A 19190-nucleotide genomic window follows, 5' to 3' on the forward strand; every position below is an offset into this window, starting at 1 on the left:
TAGTATCAACTTCAGGGAGTACCTAGATTCTCCACATACATTTTAGCTGACCTACAAAGCTGTATCAATATTCCACTCTGTGATGCGTCACATCAGCTCTGTGGAAAGCAAGCAGGGGGACATCAAAACAGCACCAAGTGAGTGAGACCACCAGATTCAGCCTCCAAGTGCCAAGCGGGGTCTGGCTCAAGCAGTGCAGGGGACGCTGCTGCCCTCTTCTTCTCATACAAGTCAGAACAAGCTTCCCAGAAAGGGACCAAACAATTTTTATTTTTCTTTTTAAACTAAATGCTTTTAATAGAAAACAAAATACAAAATAACTCTTTCCAGAAAGCAGAAATATTTAATCTCTCCAAATGACAAACTAGAACGTGCTTTTTCCGCAGATCCTTGTAAATGCTGATGATTTATCTCACAAAGTGTTCATGAAACCGGTATTGCAACATTTGAGAAAAATCCAACACTGGCAGAGCTGCCTCTGTGTACACACAATAATTTAGTAATACTATTTTTTTCCCATGTCACTTTGTGTGTCTCTTCTCATCCCCCTCTCCCTAGACTGCCAACTTCCATTTACGGAAATATTTCTGTGAGGTGCAGTGGTGGGTTGACATGCCCTGTTTCCATCAGGAGTCCTAACTTAGCCGCTTCTGTTCTATGGTGCCCTCCCCCCAGACAGGGCAAGTCGCTCATTACCCTAAAGCCACCAATCTGTCCCCACTGTCCTCCCATCCTCAAAACACAGTGCAACCAGAGTCAGAAAATTTCCTAATTAATGGAACATAAATACACATAATCACAGCTAGTACCAGGAACCAAACCCAAACAACAATGCAGAGATGGGCCCCAACTGAGGTCAGATTTCCATCCCCTTACTAAAAAAGAACAAGGGTATTTTCTACTTATTTAGCCCAAAATATTCCAGAAGTGCTATAGGGAGCTGAAATATTTAGGACCACTATCACTGTAGGAAATATGCAATGTTCTTTTAATAAAAGGGTCTTAAAAATGCTGGTCCTCTGCAATACCAGGAAAACAAAAGCAAAACAAAACAAAAACCACTGAGCCAGTAGTTCTCCACACACTCAAGCCGAATTAACAGTAGGTAAGATGTGCCCATCAATCAATGAAGGATATCTAAGTGCAGGTCAGCAGCTTATCTGGTTGGCAGTTTCACTTATCTGGGCCAGGCTTTCAGTTTCCCCAAGCTACTGGATTTACTCCCCTTTTTCCCATTCCTACAAGTACAAAATTAGAATGTATATGTATTTTCATCACTCCTCCTTTTTTTCCTTATTCTGTTCAACAGTACAGGCATTTTTGTGACATCTTAAAGCATTTCCATCACTCTGAACATGCCTTTCAAGGGGGCAGAGGAAGAAAAGTGTTTCACAGTCAGTAATCTCAGCTTGCAATGGACTCTGGCATTCAAGACACCCACCCACTTCCCTAAGACAAAAAGCAAAATTAATGTTCCTGATTTTCTTGTGCAATTCCAGTCACTAGAAGAAGATTACAGGCCATAAACTGTACGCTCAGTACATTATTCATCTGTCCGGTATATACACCAACCAGTTCACTGGAAGACCCATCCGCAGGGGCGTTGCAGTAAGTGTTCCGAATGTCCCAGACCCGAACTGAATTGTCCATTGACGCTGAAGCAATTAAACTACTGTCAGGGCTAAAAGTAAGGCTGGTTATGTTGTCCGTGTGCCCCCTCAGTTCTTTGTAAAGAGTTCCTGATGCCAAGTCCCACAGCTTCAGCCGCTGGTCTTCACCTGCTGATGCCAGGTACTTCCCGTTGGGAGAAAACGCGAGCGCCAGCACAGGGCCCCGGTGGCCAGTGAAAAGCCGCACGGAGTTGCCCTGCTGAGTGCTCCACAGGCGCACGGTTTTGTCTGTGGAGCCCGTTGCTAAGTAGTTGGAATTGGGGTGGAACTTGACACAGTCCACGTCTGCCAAATGGCCTGCATATATTCGCAGCGGGTACGTCCGATCAAACGACCAGAGCCTTGCAGTGCGATCGTGGGAACCGCTGGCAAAATACAGGCTGCAGGGGCTAATATCCAAATCCCAGACAGGATAGGCATGTCCTTGGTACAACACAGTGTTTGTAAAACTTCCAAGGTCCCAGTATCTGATGGACATGTCCTCAGAACAAGATAAGAGTCCTGAACTGTCTGAAAGAAACCTCGTGCTATACACAGGTCCACAGTGTCCTCTCAGGATCTTCATTTCTGTGCCTGCATTGTCATCCTCTTCCTCCTGGTCATGAAGAAGAGAAAGAAACAAGGAAGGAAGCATGTTTATCCATTCAACAAATATAAGAATCTCCACAAGGAAAATGGGAGGTTGTTAATACAGAAGGACTTAGATTATTTACTTTAGATGTGGCACATTTTGTACAACTCTGAGACATAAACATTGCTGGTGCATTTGCTCTAAGTGAACACGGAAAGAAATGGTGAGATAAGACTTTCTATAAAGGTATTATCACTATTTTTGGTAGCCTTATGCTTAATCCAGAAGGCATCTTAACCTGAGACTGCAGGCAAAGAGGGGAAAAAATATTTAATGACATTTTTCCTTTTGCTAAAAAAATATGCATAGCCCCTATCCACACTGTACTAAAAACACTTGGCTAAGATGTTGAAAACAGATCTTGGCATCTACTCTTTTCGTGTGGTCATTGTTGGAAGTGAATCTCACAGTAGAGGGAAACAATCACAGATGTCTAAAATAAAAGGCAGATGGAAAGACAAAGCGTATTTGACAAGCTGTCTGCTTAACATTCTTTCTTAACCCCACACATAAACACAAACCCAGCAAGGCTCTAACATCTATTTCTCCCTGCAAGCTCCATCAGGATGCTTTCACATCCTCACCCTTCAAGAACAGCAACTGTACGCAGCTTATTTAGGTCAATGTATCTATTTTGGCATAGGAGAAGATGAATAATCACAAAAATGACGGAACTGGAAACCTTTCAATCCTGTTATTCTCCAATTCAAGTACCAGGGCAGATAGTCAACTAGTAAAGGCTCTTGTGTTTAAAGACTATTCAGCGAGCTGTGCTAAAGCAATCTCCCAATGGAAGGTAAGAGTCTCTAAAAGCCTACTCAGGTAGCAGCCCTTGACACTTGAAATACAGACTGCACAGATTTCAACAGATCTCAGAAGTGTCCTTGCCTGACAAGATGGGGTCTCACTGACAGTGCAAGATAACCCTGTCTTGGGGTGCACTTGTGTAGTAACTTGAGACCACCTTTCCTCAGGGCTGTCAGGCAGACACTCTTCCTCAGTACTGAATCAGTAACACCCATTCAGCACATCAAATTCAACACAACATCCTTTTGTTTGTGAGCAGCCCCTTTAACATTTATCATCTTGAACTGGCCCATTTCCTGCAGAAGGAGCACTTCCTGCCCGGAGAGGAAACCCAATTCCCCAGGGTTGCTGGACTGTTGCCAATCAGCAGAAGTCAGACCAGCAGAAGTTGGTGTGTTGAAAGCAGCTCTGTATCTTCCACCCCCCTGACCTCAGGACCCACAGACAGTTTGGCTTCAGACTTAGCAATAGCCCTGAAAGTGCTTCTCCTCCAGTAGTTTCAAATTCACACTGGAGGTGAGCAAACTCTGACTTGGCTATCTCCTTGCCTTTCTCCATCTCAACAGCATGTTATGTGGTAGGCAGCCAGCCATATTTAGCAGTGCTGTGTCTCTTCAGAGTAGTCAGTGCCCATGGGAGCTTTATGATGCGGCTGGAAGCCAACTTCATCTCTGCTATGGAGGTGAGGCAGAGAGAAACTGCAGGCTCTGGCATGCAAAACCCCATTCTTATTCAAATTGCTTTTCTACCTCAGATAGAGCATGGCTTACTGGAATCCACAGCATCTCTAGGCTGTGTTACCACATTAAAGGGGAAGGGCTGATACCTGCAGCATTTTATGCTATTTAATTATGACCATAAGATTCCTGACAAGTTACCAGTGGAAGCCCCTTCAAGCTACCTGTATTGTACTACAGTTTCTGCAAATTTTGCAAGTCCAGGTACTCAACTTCATGCATTCAAATACAAGGCTACATGGGCTGTCTGCAAGGACCTCCTCTGCCTTCCTTGTTTTACAGTACCAGCAGATTTGACAACGCCTTCTGCAGCATTGAAACCTACACTCCCATATGGTCACAGGGAGCAAATCTTATCTTCGACTTGTTTGACACCCATTTAGCACAACTGCATGCTCCTCTCATAGCTTACTGAAAACAGTGTATCTGTAATGCTTCTGAGTCACTACATTTTTCAGTTTCCTCCCTATCCAAGTTAGTCTGCTGACCAGATTAAGGAGGCAGCTGCAAGTGCAGCCACCAAGCCTCAAAAAGCAACAATGATAGTCTCAAAGAAAAACAAAACAAAGTCTCACATCTTTTTTTTTTTTCTAACCAGTAACAGGTTTTCCTGGTTGTCATCATCTCTCCCATCCTGCAGTGCTCTTAAGATGTCAAAAGGGAAGATCTCTTTGCCTACAGTAGAGATTCCCTAGCAGGGAACGATGAGGAAGGATGGCTCTCTTTGCAGGACATTTCTTAGTGCTCCTTCCAGAATTCCCTCTCATCTGCCATCAAACAAGGTGTCAGCATCATCCTCACTCATTACCACTTGAAGGACCGCTGCCACTTAAAAGCAGAACCTTAGAAGCAGAGCTAAATGGGGTCAATACTTAAGTCTTCACAGGATTTAAAGGCTGGCACTATTGTGGCTTGGAACAGAGCACTATCTTCTGATGTTAATTTATGGAGTACCAGCGATGAGCATGGCAAAATTGCAGAGACAGACAATACATCCGTTTGTACAGCTACAGAACTCCATTTTTATACTGGACCCAAAGTAAGAGAGACTATAAAGTGGCATTTGTGAGACACTACTATAAAGAAAACAGAATTACTGTATCCCAAAATAGTAAGCCTCTCTTATTTGCAATAAGCAAGGCTACACTAGTGAAGTACACTGCAGCATCACACTGAGCAAAATTCACTAAAACTAGACCTAGAAGATGATTTTGACCTTAGTGACACAAAGGCTTCACATGGACTAGGAAAAAGAAGTTGTTCTAACACATTTTCTAAGTCTCAATCTTACATATATATATATATATATATATATACACACTCACACACCCCCTCACAAGAAGAATAAACTCAACAGAGTAGCTTTAGTGCCACCCTGAACAACAGCAACTGAAACTAGCATGATTTTAGACCTTTATAACTTCATAAAAAGAAGGATGTTTCCTTGCAGAAAATCAAAAACCAGGCTGAAGACTACTTATTTAATGCATTACTATTTAAATACATTATCCAAAACTAATTATACAATACAGAAATCAACCAAATCAAATTTTAACATCCTCACAAGTTATTCTACAGAACTTACAAAAGTAATGTCAAAGCATATTAAGAATTTTTTGTTCTTTGTCAAAGTTTTTATCAGCTTTATCCCTGTGAATTGCTACTGATCAGACTGCAGTGACAGTCTGAAATACAGCCCCTGCTCACACTGAGCTGCAGCCCAGTCAAGGTAGTCTGTTTTGGTCTTGGTATCTTTGGCTTCCTCTCCCATGGCACCAAAGCAAGTGCTGGTCTGTTCCCACCTGCAACTCTGTGGGTATCTGTGTATTTCCACTTAGGGCTCCCAGATAAGTGAACTTATTTCCTTGTATTCAAGGGGCTTTCATTTGCATTTGGTAACCAACAGTGTGTTCAGACTGGTATTGGTATCCTCCTTCAACACTGAACTCCTGCTCAGGTCACTGTTTTGTCAGTGGTGGAAATTATTCAGGGCAATGAGGACTTTGATCTATGCTGGTTTTTGACCAGTTCCGGCTTTAGACCTGTGCACAAAAACTGCAGGGTACACAAAACATCAAATAGCCACCAAAGCCATTTGCATTCAAGATTCCATGGCTGTCTCCTAATACATGCACAACATGCAAGTCTATGACCACATGCCAGAGAAACCTAATAAACACACTCCTGATAACCTGGCAATATCTCACTTTTCCACAGTCCAGAACCAAAGAAGGTGACCTGCTGATTTACTAAACAAATTCTCCTCTGTTGCAGGTTACTGACATTGGGCTTCCATGATGGGCAGTATAGAGTCACATGCCCTATGAACTCATGCAGTTTATAATGAAATCAAGTCCATAGCACCATTTTGGGCTAGTTTGACCCACTTACCTGCTCACTCTGCAAAAAGGGTTAACCTGGGAAGCAGTGAACATACTGCTGTGCTGTCTCACCTTGATGCCTGCCTCTTTTCTCAAGCTGTTTAACAAAGCAACCCCTAATCACAGATCCCTGAATACACCAAGCTCTCAGCACTCTTCCAAAATAAATAGAACCTTGCCACTAAGTATTTTTTAGAAGAAAAAACGATGTCTCTCCTGCTAAACAAGAACAAATCAGTTTGGGTTTTTTTAGGAGAAGAGTGATTAAACAATGAAAGAGTCACAAATTTTGATCTCTAACCAGATATAAGTTGCTACTTGGGCAGTTGGGTGGAGAGGGGAGGAAGGGCGTGACTAGAAAGCAAAAAAAAAAAAAAAAAACCAACCAAAAAAAACCCCAAGAAAAATAAAGGTCATGTAGAAGATGCCATCTAGCCTTGCATGTGAACTGAAGGTACACACATCCCTGTCCTTGTCTCCACCACTCCAGAGTAGAAAGCCTCTGAAATTTCTACACTTCAGATTCCTTAAGAGACATTTTGCGTAATTTTTCCATAACTCTTTACCTCTGGTAAATGAAGGTGATGCCTGAAATACAGTTTTGCATGTAGGCATCTGATCAGACTTCTTTAGCTGTTTCCTTACTTTGTCTGTATTTTCCTCTTCCTGTGTCTCTGCCCTTCTCTCCATCTCCACCCTTATGCCTGGTTATTCTGAGCTACTTTCCTTCCTTCTACACTGTACACTTGGAGTTTTCATTTGGCACTGCGTTTTACTGCCCATATCTCCTTGTTTCATCTTTCCATCCCGAAGAAGGCTCCATGTTCCTCAGGGAAGGGAGCCTACTCTAGTCACCTGCCCTTACTGGGCTGCCTGTTCAAGGCATCTGGCATCTGTTCAAGGACAGCTGAAGGAGGGGGGACCAGCACCTAGGACTAACAAACTATGACCCGAGCACAAACTCATTGCACCTCAATGCAGCATTTACTACCACTGCAGGGAAGAACAAGGAGGAAAGCAGGTTATAAAATCTGACCATCAAGGCACACAGGTTGTCAAACAGCCTCACAGTTCCCCAAGACATTACTAGATCCTCAACAATTCATGTTCAAAACAGGTCAGCAGAAGGGGGAGAAAGGGAGAAAAAAAAGGGTATCCAGACCTCCTCATCCAGGATGTCACAAGCCAAACGGATGCGGGACACATCAACAAGGTGGGGCTCAGATTTCAATTTCCTGGAGCGCAGGCTCCACAGCTTCACACATGAATTATCGAACCCAGCAGCGAGCAGCTTGCTATTTGGTGAAATCTCTGCAGTGTTCAGCAACTGCTCCGTGTTATAGAAGGCATAGAAACAGATGGTGGTTAAGGAAGGGGGCCCATCCTTGACACGTTTAATGCTGTCCTGCAGTAAATCCAGCGCTGCCTCATTCTGCAGAATGGAAGCCGGCATGTCGCTGGGCTCCAGGCCATTGCTCTCGTTGCGTGAAGAGCTCCCACCAGCATAGAGCTGGTAGTCAGTCCTCTTGGCAGGCTGCACATCCAGGTGAATGTGCAAGGTCAGGACTTTGCACAGGGCGTTGTTGTTGTCACTTTGGAGGTAGCGAAGAAGGTAGTTGTAGCTGTCCTCTTGAAGGCGAATGACGTACTTGTTGTCCAGAAAAGCCCGGAGCTTCAAGTTGGACAGGATATCTTGAATAGTCATGGTAGTCTGCAACTGTTCAATGATATCCTTCTGGCTGGCATTCTGCAAGAACATGCCATGGAAGCGGCTGTAAAAACTGTCCACTGTGCTTTTTAGGCCATTCTGGACCATGTTCAGATGGAGGTAGACGAAGAGGGGATATAGAAGAGGCATCACTTCATGGCTGTGCTGAGAATCTGAATCTATATAAAAAACAACAAAAAACTTGGAATGACTTCTCAATCCACTTTCTACTGGGAATAAAACAGAGCAAGGACAACTACTGAAAAAGCCTTGACAGCGACATGAGAGAGCAAGCAAAAGGAGACTTTTGTTGGCACATCTACGTGAACCTCTTTGTCACCTTAAGGAGGTACAGTACGTATTGCAGACCTGAAGAGAAATTGCCACATCAGTGAGGTACCTTGCCAAAATAAAATACAGCGAATTCAAAACCATTTTTAGGTGTGGGACAGCTAATAATATACCACCTCATAAAACACATGGTAGTTGAATTTTCCCCACTTATTTCAAAAGAAAAAGTATGCCCTTTGTTTATCGTGATAAATGAACTTCAAAATTATTCATTATATCTAAAATAGTATTTAAGTGTTTTAAGTCAAAATTGTTTACCTAGCTTGTCTAGGCCTGAGCTGTAGTGGCTTTTTTTCTCTCAGCATCAGTAAAATGTGCGTGTGGTGCTTTGGATGGAACTGATTTGTCTTCAGGGGAAAGGAAGCTACAGTTTCCAAAATGTACTGCAATATGCTGTGCTCTTGTTTTATTATTTCTGTGCCTGCTCATGTACATGCTTTTCTCTCTCTGCCAAGGCAAATCCCAGCAGTAATTCCTAGTACACAGTGTAACAAACCCCGATTAGGCTGTGCTGTACCTTGCAGAGGCTGATCTGTGCAACAGCTCCACCCCTCCTTCCCCAGCTTCTCTGGGGCTGTTTGCCAGCTGCAGGGAACTGTGAGGAGTGGAGCCCTGCAGAATACCATGGCAACAAGCAGGGCCACAATGAGTTATTACCAGAGGACCAAATGGTCCAAATTACTGGAAAACAAATAGGCACTGCTGATCCTCAAAATGCAAAAGGCATTGCTGCTTTTCAACATTCTCTTCCCTCCTGCCACTCATCAATGCATAGTCCCTTTTCTCCTTTTCCATTAGGTTATTTTTCCTTTGTGCTGAGCACTCTTCCAGACTTTCCCTAGTCCATACTGTGCCTCTCTCTCATTTCTACAGGAGTAACTACAGAGTATGTGTGGTGTGCAGCGTATACATACTTTTTGAATACTTAAGCATCACTCTCCTTCCTCTCCCACTGAAACTGGGCCAAAGCCAGTGAAAACAGTGGTCTGAATGTAGTAAAAGCTCTAAGCAGTCAGCAGGTCTCCTTTTTCTCCAGGTGCACTAGTCCAAAAATGCAACAAGAAGAAGAACCTCACTTTGCGGTAGGGGACAAAAGGAAGAGAAGGGAAGTTGGCAGAAACATGAACAAAGAAAATGTTCCCTAGGAACATACGAAGATGTTACAGGGCTGGGTCCACCTAGCCTGAAGAATAAAGGGGGTATTCAACTGCTTGCATTCAGTACCCAGCAAGATATTAGACTGGAAAAGGAGCCAGCCTCCTCTCAGAGGTGCTCAGGCAAGCTGTTGCAAGGAAAATTCTCATTGAATTGCAGCAGGGTCCCAGAGATGCACAGCAATCTCCAGAGTCTTTGATTTTCCAAACCTGACTGGAAAAGGCTATAAGCAACCTGATCAAACACCCATCTTGCCCCACTTTGAGCAGGTGGTTGAACAAGAGACTAATTAGTGAAGTTACTCCTGTCCTGTGTAAATATGCTGTTGTCTAGAATATCTACAAAGGCCAAATGCTTGAGCAAGAAAAGACAGTCAGCCATCTACAAAATTCAAAGCTATTCAGCACACAGACAACAACCAAAAAAAGAAAAATTAAACATTTCTATTTTAACTGAAATCTCAAAACTAGAAATCAAAAGATTGTTAGAGACATGATTTTGCATTTTATTATATGGCCCTTTACTCACTGAAATAACAAAACCAAAACTCAGCTACTTCTTCCCTGCTTCCTGATATTTACCTGTCAGAAAATTGCGTAATCGTCCAAACTGTACTTCATATTGCTGTGGCTCTGCCAGGCAGGGAGCTGCAGACACAACGTTGGCACAACCAGACTCAGATTGGACTATGAAATAGAAGAAGCAAAAATTACATGGAGATTTAAGGATTTCTACATGTGTGTCTGAAAACAAAGCTGCTCATAAAATCCAGAGTATGCAGCCACTCAGATGACATTTAATCTTTCAAACCATCCAGGTATAACGTAGTCCAAAGCATCTAAATGTGGCATTAACCACCTAGACAGATCATGAATGAGAAAATACACTGAGAGCCAAAACCCATCCTAAAAATCTCAGCAACTCACCTGCTCCACCCAGAACTCATTTTGAAGTTTTCAAACGCAACCTTAAGTTCCCAAGAAATTCAGAGTAACACCATCACAGACCCCTTAAAAGTTTTACAACTGTGGTTTTACAACTTTACACTCAGAAAAGATAAAGAAAGCAATACACAACTTTCCCCAAAATATAGTTTCTTTTTCGGTGAGTCCTACCAACCATCATAAACAAATCTACAGTCACACGACTTCAGATTCTCAAATTTCTCATCCCAGTCACTATAATTTACAATAAATTATAATCATTATAATTTACCAAGTCTCACAGAGGTGGTGGAGAAAGCACTGAATCTCTAAGCAAACATTTAGCAGTTTTTCACTAAAATGTGCCCTTCTCCCTGAGGATTTTAGGTTAAGGGGTAGCTGGCAACTGACCACAAACCCAGTTGTTACAGTCTTCTCAGACTGTGTCAAACTGTTTTTCAGAACCAGACTCTGGTAAAAGTGGTTCTGAACTGTTTAGAAAGGGAATTGGCTTCTCCTTCTATGGCACCAAACCTTTGCTTTTCTGCTAATGGCCTGGAATCCGCAGGGGACTTTGTGCAACTTTTCAGACACGCATCAACATACCCCAAGCACGTGGAAATACAAGTGATTAGAAACACACATTCTGCTGTTCTAAATAGAGCACAAGAGGGCAAGGAGTTTCAGTATTTTCCTTTCCTATTATTTTTTTTCAATTTGTAACTCTTGTCACCTCCAAACCCCCTATTTTTATTACTTTCACTTCAATTTATTTAAGTCTCCCTTGCCCTGCATCACTTTCCATCCTCTGCCTTTCTACTGCTGATTCACTGGGGGGACTTTTGGCTCATGCAGAGAGGCACCAGTCTGACAGCCCTGGAAGTCTATAAACAACATTATCAAATGTTCACACGCTAAAGAGAGATAGGCCAGCCTCCAGCTCATCTCAGTGCCTCTAATTAGAAAGAGATCAGCACATGGTACACAGGCAGCCTGTCACTACTTCTTCCCCCACTCCTCTCTCTCTCTGGTAAGACAAAGGTCTACCTTCCTTCAGCTTATGTAAATACATGAGGTAAGTTTGGCAAGCTGAATTCAGCTTTTGAAACAGAGAGATGGGCTGTGCTCATCATCCCTTCTTGGGGAAAAAAAACCAAAACCAGATTCCAGCACCAATATGATATCATCTTAAATAAGTTTAGATATAAACAAATATAACTTGCTGAAAGGCACAGCTACACTGAGCTTTCTACAGCCTGGCTGCTTCAGAAACTCAGTAAGTTTCTCCAGTAAGAACTCCAGACTTATATACTGGTACTACTCAACAGCTGAAGTAAAAAGCTCTGCTATTTGGATGTAAAATTTAATATAATCAATATTCAGCATGAGAAAGTAAACTGCACATATACACATGTAGTAACTCAAGAATACTTAGTGACAGTTTCCAATGTCACCCATACAACTCATTGTAAAAGCAAAGAAATACAGAAATATGAGGGCCTGTCTCTTATGCTGTCACAGGATTACATGTAACAGTCAACTCTTCACAGAGATCTGGTGGCCTCATTTCTGCAGGAATGGGAATGGCTTGCCACCTTGCTCATGCTATGCAAGCACAACTCAGTGGCCTGGGCTTTGTGAAATGTTTCCTCCATGCCACAACTTTCTCTGTATAAGCAACTTAATTCCAAAGGTGTACTTCTTGCTTCAGAAAGTGGAGTATCATTTTTGTCCACCTGTCCTGAAACAGTCTGACTGGGCAACCATTATGGCCTATTCTTTCTGCAGTGATGCTAGAGCTCATTCCCGTCCAGGAAATGGTAAATGAACCCTACATACCAGACAGTTGTGACAAATTCTAATTCTTTGCCTTCCCAAAACTTACGAGAACTGCAAAGAGGATCAAGAAGTCAACTGATTCCAAAATAACAGTAAAATTTCATGCACATTTTCCATCCGGTAGAAATAAAACACTTGCTATATCCTCGTACATTAATAAACCTACCACAGTTTCTTTTCTACCTTCCCCAGTGGTCATAAGAACATCTACTAGAAATATCTGCTGCTTCATATCCAGTAAGTGTGGCCAGCTATGCAACCTGATAGGAAATTCAAAGGAACTCGCTCCTAACTCAGGGATACGGACAGTACCCTCCTGGTCTTGTCTTTTGGCTACCAGCAGAATTGCTTCCAGCTAACAAATGCGGGGCTGCTGTAAATGTTGTATAACAGCAACTGATTCCTCTTTTACGTGACTGTGATGATGCACAATTTGACATTATTTCAGATAGTTGTATGTCATATGTGCTAACAGTGCTATGGGCAGAATTAGAAGAACCTGTTCCTTAGTCAGTCATTCTGTCCTCAGATATTATTCTTTCACAAGGAAGCTCTGTGCTGTATTTTACTGCAGATGTAATCAGACAGCATCCTAGATAATCTCATCTGGGCTCCCTCTCCCAGAGAAAAGGTTGGACCAGATCATCTTCCAAGATCTGCTCCAAGTCTCCCATTCACACAGGCTAGCTAATTTAAAAGTCAAACAAAAGCACTGAACAGAAAAAACAAGGTGAGCTTTTCTAAGGAAAAAGCAAAAACATCTCCAGAAAAACATGCTGATAATTTTCCCCAAAATAAAGCTATGCAGGCTTTACAATCTGCTCAGTTTTTATTCAGTTCACAAAACTGAGATGACTGCAGCAGAAAGTATTTTCAGCACCTGTTGTCAGATTAAGTAACAAGCTCGGGTTTGCTTTTCCAACACTCATTGATGGAACTGCAGCACGCTCATTGACAGCTCACTGCGAGCATGCTTGACAAGAAGTCGTAAGAAGCTGAACACATGAGAGCAGACCATTTTCAGTTCTAATGAAAACTGATGACTGAATTCTGAATCACCATCCACTAAACACGTGCACTGGCAAGAGGATACAGACTAATATAAAATTTAGTAATAACGTTTGATGGAAGATAGTAAAAAAGACAAAACCCAATCACACACTCATTCACACTCTTTACTGAAATATTTTTTTTCTGCATGAGGCCACATGCACGTGCAATGGCTTGTAACCCAGTCCATCTCCACTGCATAAGACACTTCGGTGACCTCCTCATACGGCTGGTATCACATGCTGAGCACATTCTGACCTTTCTACCCACTTCTCACATAAAATCTCCCATTGAAAAACAATTCAGTATTTTACTTTGGTTTCATTTTTTTACCATCTTCCCCAGTACTTTTTCAGGGATTGCAATAAACTTCTGATAGATAGGCTGAAAAAAGTGAGGAAATTAAAAGCACTAATAAGACATTAAGTTACTTCTAATAATGAAATATTGTCCAGTTTCCTCCAGGCCACTGAGGGAGTCCCCCTGGACATACACCCACAAGTCACTCATCTTTGGATTGTTAACTATGGTAAAATACTCTAAAGGTGGAAAAAGCGGTTCCTGCATCCATTCTTATCTAGCCACAAACACAGTTATACAGCTACTAATATTTTATCAAATCAAGTCGTATTACAAGTAACTAAGATCTCCACCATTCCACTTTGCCTGGGATACTGTCATAATCTAAGCAGTTTCATTAAGAGAAAAAAATTTCTCCTTGCTTTTTTATCCAAAAGGTCAGCCCAGTATTTTCTGTTACTTTTACAAGTGAATTTAATCTCTATAACGTCTGCATAACTTTCATCCTTCTAATACTTGTACACACTCAAGCAACAGCATAGTTTGTTAAAATAAAAGTAATAATTACAATGAAGACTGTCACAGACACAATATGGAAAGCAAGCAGTGTGGCAGGATTCAAACATCTCTAAGAAAGAAAAGAAAGTTTATTTCCCTGCATGCCTTGTCTCATCCACTGAAGGTTTTGGGTTTTTTCCCCCAAGTGACAGAGAAGGCTTTTCACAACTACAAAGCTGACTAGGCCAGAAAAAGACACAGCCTTAATTTCACATGATATAACTGCTGGAGCACAAAGGTACAACAGAATTCCTTCTACTTCCTTCCTCATCTAGGTTGTTCTCACCTCCATTCCAAAGCCCCACTACTCACCAGACTTCATGTTATTTGGGATAAAACATATGTATTTTCCACTACCCTGACATAGTATTTCAGCCTGATGTTCCACTGAATGTCACCTTGTTACACTTTCACCCACATTTTCATTCTTCAAAAGTTCGTAATTCATGCCAACTTAACAGTGAGAGATTTATTTCAAAAGAAGAAACGTCCATGTGTGCAGACAAATTCATATAGCTGCCAACATACATGCTTACAACTCTGCCAAGAAGCAGTCATGGAAAATACAACAGGATTACCTGTGAGATTAGCTGCCATCTCTTCAGCAGTCTGACACAGCCTCAGCCCTTGTTTTAGGGGACCTTCCGAGTCCACATACTGACGGCGCTTGAGGTAGCAGGACACTGCCATCTGAATCTGTTCTGTGCGTACGCGTTTCATGACCTCAAAAGAAAAGAAAGAGGTGATAAGGCTCTTACAGGGTAAGCTAAGACCAACTTACACTGCAGCTGCAATAATGCCAATAGAAATCAAACAGCTCCATATTTTTGTTGCTGAAGTATGAAACAGAACCTTCAGGGATTTGCCTCTTGGTGGTATGGCCTAACTAGACATTTTGTAGACCCCTGAAGATATTTTGCTGCCTAATTCTACTAATTTTACAGAGGAATCAAAACTAGTTTTGAGGATTCTGGACTAAAAGTGCAATGGTGAGCTGAAGCATTTTTGTTAAGAACAGCTCATAAAAAGGGAATGTCTCTCCTCCTTGTCTTTTTACAGCAGCAGTTTGAGTAATCTTCAGTCATTTTCTGGTTCCTCTGCTTGACCAACCAACAAAATAAAACTCCAGAAGATTCAGTGGAATGAGAAATTAACATACAAAGAAGGAAATTTTGGAAACATAGTGCTTTATATAGCAAATCTATATGGGGAGTCCAAGAAGCAGTAGCTTATTGGCTGAACTTAAAGGCTAGAGCCAGACTTCTGGCACTTCACTCAGATAGGTCCCCAAGAAAAAAAGAAGGAAATTAAAAGCAGAGCCTTCTGTCTTTGTCACCTGCCTCGATCTATCCAGGCTTCCCTCCTACAAAAGTTTGAAACAAAAATAATCCTTTGAAGGCTTTTTAATGTACATTTAGGAAGCCATCCTCACAAATACCACTTGGTAGTACCTCAAAAACAGAATGAGCCCAAGGCTACCTTTTAGCTCCTGGCTTGTAATAGAGGAACCTCAGTAAGATGAATGCAATAGCTCCCTTGCTATTTGGAGAGTCACTGACTGCACCAACCCTTCACAATAGCCATCAACTTTACACAAAATTTAGATAACCTAAAAGCCTTTAAATAAAGCCACAGGGGTTTTTCTTCCTATAACAATACTAGGTAATGCCTGCCTCGAGACAGTTCAACACCTTACAGCTCCACTACCAATGACATGAATGTTTCCTGAGTGTTAGTGCTTCCTGGTTTGAGCAGCTAAATCTAATGAAACACAACTTCTCAGAGAGACAAGGATGCTCTTCCTCCCCTTGTAAGAACCATTATTTCTACTGTAAGGACAGCTTTAAAAATATTGTAACAAATGAGTCTTTTCTAATACCCATGTACACTTTAGTGCTTATTCCACTTGTTAGAACAATAACCCTTCTGTGAAGTTAGGTACAAGTGGATGAGGATGCAAGGTTTCAGCAAGAGTTCACTTTCAACAGATATGTGGAACTGCAAACCCACGTGCTTGGGTGAAACCTTAGAAAGATTCCCATTTGCTACCACAGGTTAAGTAACTTTTGAGGGTAGGGAAGGGGCATCAACAGGTGGGAGTTTTCAAAGCATTTCCAGATTTCAACCACACCTTTTTTCACTCCAAAAGCAAACTTCCTTTTCATCTTCCCTGCAATTAAAGAAATTATATCTAATACTTACACTGTCTCAAATGTAACACTTCTGCTGCACAAAACTGTAGGAAAAACAGAACTCTAATGAAGACAACAAAGAAGAGTGGACACAAGGATGGATCAGCAACTTAGCACCCTCCTAAAAACACTCTTAAGTAAGCTTCACAATGTATGGTTACCATTCTGCATTTCAGCCAGCAGCATGGACTCATGTGCAAGTGATTGCCCAGGTCCACAGGCATTTATGCAATCTTGCTCCCCTCTATATTCCCCCCTGCAGTCACAGTAGGGGATGTTACCAGCAGTATCTCAAGGAGATTTTTTTTCCCTGCTGCCAGGTAACACAACAGGAACTACCTTAAGGGAATACGTCTTCACCAAGAAACACCCATTGGCATCAGACACACTGTCACCCATACTCTAATTTCAGCTCTTTGCTTCTTCCTTCACTTTTGCCTTTATACTTAACACTCAGCATTACAAAGAATAGTGTCACCAAGGCAGGAAAAGCATTCACAAAAACTGCAAGAGCAAAACCAACATTCCTACAAATATTCTTTATTGAGCCCTTAATCAAAATTAGAGTATATCATAAAATAAACATAAGGATGGCCTGCCAAAATGCCTTCAGCTGGGTTCAAGCTAAGCCAATGCACAACAGGTCAATGATGCAGAATTTAAAGGTATAAAAGGACAAGCCTGCCGTTTTTAACTTTCAATCAATTTTAAGACTCTAGCTTTTATAACTGAAGATTAACTCCAAAATATGTAACAAACCGGAAGCATATAGTTCCCTGTCCATGAAATGCATAAAGCTTGAAACAATTGTTCAGAAATCCCAGCTGTTTCATTCTTCTCAAACAGCGAAAGAGAACAATAAATACTAATGCCATTAACTAATTTTACTGATAAGCAAAATACACAAGGAAAGAGAGAGGAAAGATCACGTTGTGAGTTTGCAGAGCTACAGTGCAGCATCTTCTGCAGTGCTGCAAACTGGAGCACTGAAAAAAGGTTAAAGTAATTTTTTTTTAAGAATCAAAGCCACTTAAAAAAAAAGACAGAGCAGAGGCTAATAACACATTGCAAGTTCCTCCTTCCTAGAAAAGCTAGGAATTAGTTGTGAACTAAGCAATGGGCCAAGAAAATTAATTTCCCACCTATGCTACATTTCAGGTACAGGTTTAGGCAGATTCCACAGCCTTGAAATAATCCCAGTACAGACATACTAAAAAGAGCTTAAAAACTAGCACTGGAAACACTGCTTTTAAAGACTCTGTATTCTGGTTCTGACACTGGGAAAGCAGTCTCTTCCTTGCAGCAGACTGAGGAAAGACCTGTGAGCATCAGAGAACTAAGAACAAGCAATCTTAAAAACCACCCAAACCAATAAAAGCATAAAACAGAAGCATCTTTTGAATATTCTCTAATAAGAACTCCATCTCAGGCCTCAGTTGTGGACAGCAAAAAACTAATCTTTTATCCTTTATCACTACAGGTGAAATTTGGGGCCTACCAACAATAATAGCTCCCAATTTTTAATTTTGTGACATTAGGATAATCTGAGATTTACAAAACTTCAGAAAAAACGAGATGAGGATAAACTGATATGAAGATAACCATGAACTCAGAGCCAAGGGATATCACACATGCAGCATCTGCAATTCACAAAAACAGGCAAGTAAACATGACAAGCTGACTTGGAGACCTAGAGAGCATGGTGGTGGTACAAAAATAGGAAAATAGGATAGCAGGAACTACGGAGAAGGCTTTTGCCTGAGCAGTGGCATTCACGTGAAGAGGCAGAGAGGGAACAGCTGTGATTTTAAAACAGCATGAATCCATTTGCATTTGGACCTAGATCTGGCTCACCATCCACGAATGACGCTTTGCCAATTCCACATTGTTTCCCCCCCGACCCCCCCGCCGCCCCAAGGCGGTGCCAAACAGTGCTTCACCGATGTCCTCTGCGGGATTTGCGGGACACGCTTTCCTCCAGCCCACTTCACACCACCTCGGCCCCAGCTCCACCACCCAGCCCTTCCGGGGCCGAACGGAGCCGCGGCACCAGGCTCTGCTCGCGTCTGGGCCCTGCCGGGGGTCACCGGGGCCGGGAGTCCTGCGGGGCCCCACGCCCGTCCCGCTGCTGCTCCGCGGGCCGAAGGGCGCTCGCTGAAGGGACGCGAAAGTGAAAGCCTTCTCCTGTCAATATTTGAAAAAAAAAAAAAAAAAAAGAAAAAAAAAAAGAAAAGAAAAAGAAAAGAAAAAGGAGGAAAAAAAGAAAAGGGAAGAGAGATGGCGCGATAAGGAGACGCTCATTAAACCCACGTACTTTCCAAGGGAAAGAAGGATATCACGAGCAGAGGCCGCCCCGCGACCTCCGGGCGCAGAGCACGCGCCCGGCCCCGTCCGCAGCCGGGGCTGCCCCAGGGCCGCGCCCGTGCCCGAGGTGCCCCCGCCGGCCTCCCGGGAGCCGCCGGCCGGGCCGGGCCTACGGGCCTCCGCCACGAGGCGGCCCGCGGAACGCCCAGGCCCCGCTCCCGCCGCCGGCCCCGCCCCCCGCGCCCCCCCGTGCGGGCCCCGGGCCGCGGCCCCGGGCCGGTTCCCACTCACTGAGCATCGCAGGCGGCGGGAGGCGGCGGGAGGCGGCGGGAGGCGGCGGGGACCAGCACGGCCGGGGGGCGCTGTCACTGCGCCCAGCGGCGCCGGGAGCTGCCGGCGGGCGCGCCGCCGCTGCCGCCTCCCCTGCGGGCCGGTGCCGGTGGCGCGGCCGGTGCTGCCCGGGGCCCGGCGGGCGGCGGCGGCCGCTCCATAGCCCGGCTGACACACGCCGGGGCGGGCGGGAGCGGGGCCGGGACCGCGCAAGCGCCCTCTGGCCGCCAATGGGCGCGGGCTCGCCCCAGCGC

General features: G+C 43.3%; 1 protein-coding gene across 3 annotated transcripts; it reads right to left on the reverse strand.

Moving 5' to 3' along the window:
• Positions 1–248: 248 nt before the first annotated feature.
• TAF5L (TATA-box binding protein associated factor 5 like) lies at positions 249–19009 on the reverse strand. Of its 3 annotated transcripts, XM_048297446.1 has the most exons (6): positions 18898–19009; positions 18243–18486; positions 14689–14833; positions 10022–10126; positions 7389–8113; positions 249–2265 (listed from the first exon to the last, which is right to left on the reverse strand). In XM_048297446.1, the coding sequence occupies exons 3-6, from the start codon at positions 14828–14830 to the stop codon at positions 1468–1470; spliced, it is 1770 nt and encodes a 589-aa protein (XP_048153403.1). In that variant the 5' UTR covers positions 14831–14833; positions 18243–18486; positions 18898–19009; the 3' UTR covers positions 249–1467. The 3 variants fall into 3 exon arrangements, with proteins under 3 accessions (XP_048153403.1, XP_048153404.1, XP_048153405.1); XM_048297447.1 differs by lacking the exon at positions 18243–18486 and having other exon boundaries at positions 18898–19008; XM_048297448.1 differs by lacking the exons at positions 18243–18486; positions 18898–19009 and adding an exon at positions 18617–18708.
• Positions 19010–19190: the final 181 nt, after the last annotated feature.

The sequence above is a fragment of the Corvus hawaiiensis genome, chromosome 3 (assembly GCF_020740725.1).
Source record: "Corvus hawaiiensis isolate bCorHaw1 chromosome 3, bCorHaw1.pri.cur, whole genome shotgun sequence".
NCBI classification, from domain to species: domain Eukaryota; kingdom Metazoa; phylum Chordata; class Aves; order Passeriformes; family Corvidae; genus Corvus; species Corvus hawaiiensis.

What these genes read in the sequence shown, in the direction of transcription:
- TAF5L (XM_048297446.1), bottom strand. Translation starts at nt 14,830, where the DNA reads ATGAAACGCGTACGCACAGAACAGATTCAGATGGCAGTGTCCTGCTAC. An exon ending in GATGGCAGCTAATCTCACAG is followed by an intron (nt 10,127 to 14,688) that starts GTAATCCTGTTG and finishes TCTATTTCATAG; the next exon opens with TCCAATCTGAGTCTGGTTGT. An exon ending in ATTACGCAATTTTCTGACAG is followed by an intron (nt 8,114 to 10,021) that starts GTAAATATCAGG and finishes TTTTTTATATAG; the next exon opens with ATTCAGATTCTCAGCACAGC.